The sequence below is a fragment of the Lycium barbarum genome, chromosome 5 (assembly GCF_019175385.1).
Source record: "Lycium barbarum isolate Lr01 chromosome 5, ASM1917538v2, whole genome shotgun sequence".
In the NCBI taxonomy this organism is placed as follows: domain Eukaryota; kingdom Viridiplantae; phylum Streptophyta; class Magnoliopsida; order Solanales; family Solanaceae; genus Lycium; species Lycium barbarum.
Genome location: NC_083341.1, coordinates 60,990,332 through 61,000,473, shown reverse-complemented (window position 1 = coordinate 61,000,473; position 10,142 = coordinate 60,990,332). Strand labels below are relative to the sequence as shown.

The window sequence follows — 10,142 nt, the reverse complement described above, 5'->3', positions numbered from 1 at the left end:
ACAACAACAACTTCCAATTGCAGGAGAATTTGCTAAAATTGCTGCTGAGAGAAGAAGCAAGAAGATTCATGACCCATCAAGGATGTGTCAACTTCCTCCAACTGAAGTTCCAAAACGGAGCAAGCCAAAAGATGATGTACCAGTAAAAAAAGGTTCTAAAGTTGCTCAACAAAATAAGAGAAAAGTAACCAAGCCTTCTTCAGACGTTAAGGGTAAAAATGTTGTTAAAGATGTAGATCTGGAAGAGGATGAACAGGTATTGATGAAATTTTTCGATTTTGTTGTTTTGTATTTCAGTATATTTCGACATAATTGGATATGCAATTCAGTATATTTCCGTGTATTTAATAAAATCTATATGTGCATCAACTGTAATTTACATCATATACAACATAACTGTGGAAGTTGTTTTTCGTGGTTAATTGTATTTCATTATATTTCTATGTATTTTCACAAGTACATATGTTTACTATTCTGTACTTATTGATTTTAAAAGATGTGTTAGTTGTGTTATGCAATTTTTTTTTTGTGTGTATATTTTTCTTGGATATGCAATTCAGTATATTTCTTGTGTGTGTCTATGTTTTATACAATTGTTTCAGCCTTAACTTAGTGTTGCATTTTTATTTTAGGATCCTAAATTCTATGTTAGGAGTCATCTTGAAGAGGCTCCATCGATGCAACGGTACACTAATATCGAGGTGTTTAAAGATATCAAGAGTAAGCTAACTGTTGCACAGTTAGAGATCTTTTCCAAGACAATATTTGGGAAATTCCTCGGAATGCAGCACCTGGAGGTTCAAGCACAAATTTTTAGGTGCTTCATGGTAAGAGAGCTCAAGGAGAGCACTTCTGATTGCTTTACAATTGATATAAATGGTACCGTATTGAGATTTACCATGAGAGAATTTGCCCTTATGAGCGGGCTAAATTGTGTAGCCGATGAAGATGAATTTACATACGATGAGGAAAAATCGAATAGGATTATGGATGATTATTTTGGTGGAACTAGGAGTAAAGTAAAAAGATTGGAGTTCATTGATTGCTTTAAGAATAAGTGTTGGGGAGGTAATGATGAGGACGCTGTTAAGTTTGCAATTTTGTTTTTTATAAATACATACATCTTTTGCGGTGAGCCTAGGAAAACGAATATACCAAGGGTTCATTTTGAAGTGGTTGAGGATGGAAGGTATGTAGATTATCCATGGGGCAAAGAAGCTTTTAACGAGTTGATTAGAAGCATCAGTAAGAAGTATTCCGCCACAACACAGTATTATAGGATCCATGGGATGCCACTGGCTATGCAAGTTTGGCTTTATGAGTGTTGTTCAAGAGTTCCATCGTATCTCGCTATTAAATCCGGAAATTCCATTCCAAGAATGTTGAATTGGAGGTCCATCGACAGTCAGCCCAAATATAATATTTTGATGGAAGGCATTTTTAGAGACGTCAAACAGTCGGTAATATTCGAACACTCTAACTTATTTTTATGTTTTTTCATAGCATTTTATTTTGCAATTATGCCTTACTGATTTTAGTTTGTACTCCACTGTTCTACTGTCGTATTTATTGCTTTTCTGCTGGGTTTTTTTTCTGGTTTTTTGTATTTCACTATATTTCGGTGTATTTACTTTTGCATTTTCACCATACTTTTTAAATTTCACTATATTTCTTTGTATTTCCATGTTTTTCAGTGTTCAAAATGTAAGTGTGAATAGTTTTATAACACACTAATTAAATATTTATTTCACACTAATTAAATACTGATTAAATACTGATTTTTGTTTGTACTCCACTGTTCTACTATCGTATTATTGCTTTTCTGCTGGTTTTTTTTCCTGGTTTTTTGTATTTCACTATATTTCGGTGTATTTCCTTTTGCATTTTCACCATACTTTTTAAATTTTACTATATTTCTGTGTATTTCTATGTTTTTCAGTGTTCAAAATGTAAGTGTGAATAGTTTTATAACACACTAATTAAATATTTATTTCTTTCTTCTTCAGAGCTATACATTTGCAAATACAATCCCCACTAGCAGTGAGTTGGAGAGCCTCCAATTGCCCGATGTTGTTGTCTGTCGAGATACAGTAGACAAAAATGTCTTAGTTGATACCAATGAAGGTACTCAAGTCACAGATATGCCAGTGGATGACTTTGATGATTTCAGTACTACTCCCCCCCACCTTTCTAAGGGCAAACAGCAACAACGGACGAATCAGACAGATTCTCCACCTTCAAAGAGACGCAGACAACTTCATACAACAGCTTCCACATCTAAGAAACAACAAATCCACACCGAACCACAGACAACTGTGAAGAAGAATCACAAGGATCAAAAGGTTGTTCAAAAACCTATTTTACAGAAGTCTGCTTCACCAAAGTTGAATGAACAAATGAATAGACCCCAAAACACCACAGTCCTACGTGATGTCCCTACTAGTTCCATGAAAGAGGAAATGCAATTGCTAAGGAAAGATTTTCAAGTTTTCAAGGAATCAGTAAGTGTTTTAGTTATGAAACAAAAAATATTTTGGTGTATTTAATTTACTGTTTCTAAACAAATTGAAATACTATTTTTGCTTAAATATTAGGTCGTTGGTGAGTTCACAAGTGAGTTGTCCAAGCTTCGAACTTTCATGGATGATAACTTCAAGAAGCTATTTGAAGCAATCAAGGTGAACAATTCTGCGGACAAGGTAAACGTGTGAAATAGAAATTGAACTAACATTTTTAGACTCTTATTGCGAAATACAATTTATATTAATTCATTTTTTTATGTGATGGATGCCGATAGTGAGGCGCCGGAGCATCAAACTGATGCTGGGCTACAGTTAACGCCTGAAGAAAACTTACGACATGATTCTACCATTCAAACATCTCCTCCGAAACATGATGATGAGTCAATTAAGGTAAAATGAGTTTGTGACGTGAAATCCATCTTTTAAAGTTATGTTGTTGTGCATTGTATGCACAAAAAAGTATATGGTTGCCATGTTCCAGTATTAAATTTTAAAGTTATGTTTTCCTCGGTATTTTCTATTTTACAAACTTTCGTATTTTATGGCGTTTCGTTTGTATTTCACTGGTACAATTGTCTATTTTACAAACTTTTTTTTTTTTGTATTTCTATGTATTTCCACCCCCACAGAATCAATCTAATCCTGGCCCTATTTCTGTGTATTTAGTAATTCTCCAACCTTATATTTTTATGTTATGATTTTGTTTTAAATTTTGATTTTTTCTTATTCAAAAGGGTGTTGGACCAAATTTACATGAGGAAGTTCCGAAAATTGTAGTAACCGCCGAAAATTTAAGAGCAGATACACGTAAAGCTTCATCTGAAGAGATTAATCGGGCGGACGAAGGATCTTTCAATTCAACAGAGGTAAATTTTACATTCAATCTTATAGATCTTTTCAAGATACTGCTATACTTAACATTTATTAAATCTCCTTTTTTTTTTTAGGGAATGGTCGCAGAGATGCTCATTGAGTTGCCTCTAGAAACTCGTGTACCAGAAGCAGGTGCGGGAATACAACCCGGGGACATCACTGATCATTCAATTTTAGAGACTCCACACAGGTTCGATGAGAACATTACTAAGTCACAATGGTTGATCCCTGACGAAATGTTACCAAGCCAAATAGGTTCGTCAGGATTATCTGTGTTTCATCAAACTGGTCACAAAGGATTTGTTATGCCAGTAATGTCTGCTGATAAAGGAATACAACAGCCAGTGATTAATGCGGAAGTCGTAATTGCTCAACCAGATGTTATTCCAACTAGGATAGTCAAACCTAGTAAATACTTCAGTTCACCTTACATGACCAATTACGGCTCTGCAGAAGCTTCTGTTCAAGACCCCACACCTTCCATATTTGAAAAGAAGCATCCATTTGTTGAAGATCCAATTAATGGCCCGCGAAATACTTCGCTTATTCAACAATACCGGAATTGGCTTGAACAGGATCTACTTCTAAGGCATGATAAAAAGTAAGTTTGAACGTATTTACCTTTTTAATTTATATATTCATTCTTTCAGCAAAGTAAACTGTTCAAAATGAAAATAACTGATTGTTGTTATTTAGAAAGGGTAAGGAAAGCCGTTACAAAAAGAATAAGCAAGCTTTGGATCCAGATGACATCAATTTTGGCTTCAATTTTGGTGTGTTACATGTTGACGACAAAAACTGGTTCTATCTCTTATCGATGAATGGATAGTCTTGGAATGATGAGGTGCTATATTTCCCATTCCCTCTTTTCCCATATTTCTCTATATTTCTCTATATTTCCCATATTTCTCGATATTCCTTCTGTGTATTTCTCTATATTTCCTGCATCTTGACTGCATATTTTTCTGCAGAAGCTTATTTCATTTTTTTTAACCAGTATCCATTAGACTAATTTCATTTTTTTTACAGCATATTGATGTCATTTTTTACTACTTGCGGAAGAAAGGCAAGTACGACAAGGATAACAGATTCAAATTCACAACTGTTGACTGTATGTTCTTCTCCAAAATTGATGAAATTCATCGTGCATATGCTAATCCGGAGGGGAACAGTAGTGTTGCCAGTTCGGAGAACGAAATATGCGAGTACATTAACGGGCATAGGATGCTGGCTAATGTGCCATGGCATACAGTTGATTGTGTTCTCATCCCTGTCAACATCAAAGAGGAAAATCACTGGATCTTGATTATAGTGCCATTCACTGACAGGTATTTCTACTCTTTTTTTAAAAAAAATTCATTAAATCTGCATATCTCCCTGTATGTTCCTCGTATTTCTATCCTATAAGGTCCGTATGAAATTTAATTTACCAACCTGTTAACCGAGCTGATGTAATATTCTTTTATGTGCAGGCGTCTGTACATCTACAACTCATACCGAGCTACTGGTCATGATGCTGTTGTTAGAAGAGAAATACACAAGATAGCTACCCTATTGCCACATCATCTACATTTTTCTGGATTTTATGAGGAAAAAAAAGGCATCGATTGGATTAACCACCCATCATACAAGGGCAAACAACAGACTGATGACTTTCATGTCATGTATGTGAACGACCTGCCACAACAAGCCTCTGGCAGCATGTATGTCTTTCAACATCAGAGTTCCATTTTTTTTTTTCAAAATTCTCAACCAATAATCATTTTTATTTTTTATTTTTTCAGGGATTGTGGTGTGTATGTTGCCGCATTTGCTGAATACTTTTGTTCTGGACGAGGCGTTCCATCTGAAATTGATGCAGAAACACTGCGTAATAGATACGGGGCATTACTATGGGAATACGGATGACAAAAGGCTGCTTTGAATGCCTTCAGTGACAATGAACTGCCGCCAAGACCAGTTAGGCCTGCCATAGATTACAACGCGGTCGACACAGTAGTTGTTAATTAGTCCACTAGGTTTTAATGTTCAATCGTTTTTCACAGTACTGTTTTGCTGACCATTTTTCTACATTTTGTTGTGTTGTTTTGTAAAGAATTGACAAATGGCAGTGTTTTTTCATCAATGACTTAACTAATTTCTTTCACGACTATTTTTTGTTTAAGTCTTCCATAATTTTATTTATCGTTTAATGAAAACAGCCTCTGGTGTATTTTCAATATATTCCAATGTTATATACCCACTCTTCAATTCGACAAATTATTCCAGGTGAACTGGAATACTCTTACAACTGGAATACTCTTACAACTGGAATACTCTTTCATTTTGAACACTGAAATACAGAGAAATACACAGAAATATAGTAAAATGTAAAAAACATATAGTGAAAATGCAAAAGGAAATACACCGAAATATAGTGAAATACAAAAAATCAGTGTTGTATTCCAGCACCTGCTTCTGGTTATTCCAGTCCTAATGCAACTTAATATTTCTTAAACATTTCACTTATTTTTCATTTTAATGTCCGTTAACACCGAATTGTATGCAATATTATTATGAAAATAAAGGACAAAAATTACAGAATACAACGATGAACCAAAAATTTCTTTATTTAATATTTTTGGGGATAAGGTATTTTAAAAAAAAAACAATTACAATCTAAACATCTACTTCTTACGTGGCTCATTGGAACAAGAACGTCTATTGTGACCAAGACGTCCACAAGTACTACAAGCATTCCTACGTTTACCAATCATCGTCTCCATTAATGGTTTATCTCGCTTTTTCTTTGGCCTTCCCGGGGGTCTCTTGTATCTTGGTGGCAAAACAACTTCATCGCTTATGTGTTTGGGAATATTCCACTCACTCTCGTCAGGCAGAGGATCCACAGGCACATCATACGTCTTAATCACTGTCTTTGGTTTGAATAGGTCTGAACAATATTCATCAGGCATAAGACTTTTACTCTTCAATACAGCCCATGCATGTGGACATGGTATCTCGTCCATTTGGAACATCCGACAACTGCATGTTTTCTTTTTAAGATCAATTATGAATCGCCTTGCCTCATCATTTACGGTATACACATATTCAGTTGATGGTTCAACCTAATCAAGATGAAATGTGTCAGACCAGAATACATTGAATATTAACAACAATAAGTAATATGAAATACATGGAAATATACAATCCAAACAAAATTACTTAATATGAAATACATGGAAATATACAATCCAAACAGAATTACTTAAGTACCTTCTAAATATGCTGAAATATATTGAAATATATGTAGGCAGACTTCAACAAAATAAACAGTAACATACCGTCATACGTAGAGATTTACATTCGTTTATTGATAATAATTGCTGGAATGCTTTCCCAAGTGTTGTGAATGTGTATGTACCGTTCCTCCTATTAGTGCAATTCCATCTCCCAAACATCTTCCTCACTTCTTCAAGAAAATCGAAAACCGGCAACTCTCTTGCTGCTACCAATTTTCCATTAATACATTCGGCTATATTTGACGTCATTGTCCATCCTCTGTTAACGGGTGAATACAGTCGAGCCCACTTTTCCCTTCCAGCATCCTCCAAGTACTCTTTTACCCGAAAATCAACCTTCTCAATCTTCTCCATCAGCTTATCAAACTCAGCCTGTGTGTATGCTTTTGCAAGTGCATAGAATACAGGACTCAATACTTCACCATTCGACTTGTATTTCGTGGTCACATTTTTCCATAAATGCCATATGCACGCCAAATGTGGCACAGTTGGATACACTCTACTCACCGCCTTAATGATGCTCTCATGTCTGTCTGATACAACACACATGTTATCCCTATTCCCATAAGCTTGTTTGAACTGCTCAAAGAACCAGGTCCAAGACTTATCGTTCTCTGAATCTATCACACCATACGCCAATGGTAGAATATTACCTGCACATACATGTTTTTGTGTATTATTACAGTGAAATATAGCATAAAGCATATTGGAACTACATTAGAAATATAATGAAATACAACGAAATATACCAAAAACAGAAAAAAATGTATTTAAACATTTTGGCATCTACCTGCACCATCCAACGTGCTGGCTGATACAAAAGTACCGTTATATGTAGTTTTAAGGTGGGAACCATCTACTACAACTATTGGTCTACAACACTCGAAGCCTTTTATGAACGCTTTAAGTGCTATAAACAAATACAAGAACTCGTTTTGTTGTGATTTGTGCATTCTCACATGTGATCCAGGGTATGTTTTATCCAATATGTAGACATATCCCGGTAACTTCTTGTATGATTCTGTTGGTTCCCCTCTTAATTCATTCATTGCCTTTTCTCTAGCCCTCCAGGCCGTCAGATAAGAAACATCAACGCCATACTCATTTTTTACGTCGTCTACTATATCATCAGGTGTATATTTCCTCTTGTGATTTGCTATTTTTGGCTTAACAACTGACGCACCAATCAACCAACTTGTTGCTTGCCTTTGGGAATACACTTTGTCCTTCAATGGACACGTATGTTCGTCATGAAAAGATCTCACTCTGAACATTTCAGAGTTCGCTATACTTGAAGCTCTGAATTTCCAACGACAATCAGTTGAACAACATACCAGAGTGTAACTACATAAACCAATACAAGAAAAGAACAATCAGATTGAAGTTTCAAACACATACAACATCCTAAATACATTGTCTATATATACTGAAATGGTTAGATAATGGAATTAAATAATTCAAACAGTTCGTATTTCACTGTATTTAATTAAATCCAACTGAAATGTAATGGCAATACAACAGTTTACGTCACTGTATTTCAATGCATTTCTTAGTATATTTCATATATATTTCATAGTATATTTCAATGTATTTCATATTTTTAGGTGACTAACATACCTTACGGCATTCGACCTCTCTGTCCTGAAATTGAATCTTTTGCGAATTGCATAATTCGCCATAACATTCTTCAGAGTGTCCTTATCTTTGTAGATTTGATCAACAAAAACATCTTTATGTTCCTTGTTCGAAATTATCAAGTCATCGTTGTTTTGAAATAAAACAACAACCTTAGCACAATCCGACGCATCCAAATCATTTGAATCAACTACGTTTATAGCATACATATAATCATTAAATTCAAGTTGAAACATATCGTCTCCAACTGCAGATTCGCCGGACATAAAATTCTTAAGATCATTATCAGTTATGCTAACGCACAACGGATATGCTTCAAATCCCCTGTTTTCTCTCTTAAGCTCAACATACACCCTTACTCCCATATTGTTGCGTATTTCAATTGGCATGTTGTCTCCTTCAACAGCATATTTTATTGATATCGTTTTCCTGCTAATATCAACACCTAACTGAATTGTTATAGTTTCAACCAAATCACCGTATGAACAATAATCTTTGAAGACAACTGCGTCTAGTTTGTAATCAACAAAGCAATTCTGTTCATTCCAAAAACCGGAGTGTCTGATCACTGTTGTTATGCTTGACATGTTTCGTTTTGATAATTCAACAAAACTAGAAGAACAGTGACTGCATTGGAAAAAAAAATCATCGTTCCAATCACAGAAAATTGAATAAAAAAAAAATCACACAAATCATTGAAAATTTGAAACATACCTTTTGTAGAATCTGAAATGCAAATCTGATCTTCACTAAAATTCCATATATACACTCGTCCTTATCTTATTGAGTGTATTTCAACTTGATTTTGAAGAATTCGAATGTAGAAAACAGAGCTCAAAGAGATTCTTCTGTAGTTGGATCTTTTTAGATCTTCAGTATTTTTTTGAATTCAAAAAGCTTTGATTGTGATAAAGGTGGAGAGAGATACGTAATCTGTTATGGAAGAACATTCATTACGCGTGATTAATGGGCAGATTTTAACTGAATCCCTGAATTTAAAAAAAAAAAATCTTTTCCATAAATACGGCCAAATTTGACTCAGCAGTGTCGGACGTTCCGTGTATTTCACTATATTTCAAAAAAATGAAATACACGTGTTTCAACTAAAAAATCAGCTACGCTTAGTAAATAACAATTTTATAGCTATTTCTTGTTACAAGCTACTAAAAGGTAGCTATTCCACTAATTTTTAAAGGGAAAGGGTATTTTTTTAATTTAAAAAATCAGGTCCGTTAACTAAAGGGTATATATGCACCATTATGCATCACTTTTTTAACGAGGAATATATTTACTCTAAATCCCCAAGTTTAGGGGTATATTTGCCCCCCTTCCCTTAAAAATATATTGGATTTTATACTATGAATCTTAAAATTTAACCCATATAATTTAAATATTGAATCCACCTATAGAGAAGCGTGAAAATAAAATAGTATATTACTACTATTTAGAAGCATGGGTTTGCCCCATGCTTCGTCGTCTGCCTCAACATCAACCAACCAAAAAACAAAGTGTGGGACCCACCTAAACATCAACCAACAAAACAAAAGGTGTGGGCCCCACCTAAACATCAACCAATATTAAAGAAAAGTGTGGGCCCCAACTAAATCAAGCAACATTAAAAAAATGAATCCCATATTAAAAAAACAAACAATGTAAAAAAAAATGCATCTCATATTAAAAAATCAAACAATATATATGTAATTTTTAAAGTATCTCATTAAATCAATAATGATGGATTCATTGCCACATGCGTATCAATCCATTAGTGGGAGCAAATGAAATTATTGTACAACAACATACTTAAAATACTTATATATTAAAATAAGATAGA

The 10,142-nt window shown here is 34.4% G+C and overlaps 1 protein-coding gene across 1 annotated transcript; it reads left to right on the top strand.

Moving 5' to 3' along the window:
• The first annotated feature begins 2,825 nt into the window (after window positions 1–2,825).
• LOC132639439 (uncharacterized) lies at window positions 2,826–4,224 on the top strand. Its single transcript, XM_060355881.1, has 2 exons — window positions 2,826–3,996; window positions 4,092–4,224. The coding sequence occupies exons 1-2, from the start codon at window positions 3,473–3,475 to the stop codon at window positions 4,222–4,224; spliced, it is 657 nt and encodes a 218-aa protein (XP_060211864.1). The 5' UTR covers window positions 2,826–3,472.
• Window positions 4,225–10,142: the final 5,918 nt, after the last annotated feature.

Excerpts from the sequence above, each read along its gene's own strand:
- LOC132639439 (XM_060355881.1), top strand. The coding sequence starts at position 3,473 with ATGGTCGCAGAGATGCTCATTGAGTTGCCTCTAGAAACTCGTGTACCA. Across the intron at positions 3,997-4,091 it reads CTTCTAAGGCATGATAAAAA|AAAGGGTAAGGAAAGCCGTT; the intron begins GTAAGTTTGAAC and ends GTTGTTATTTAG.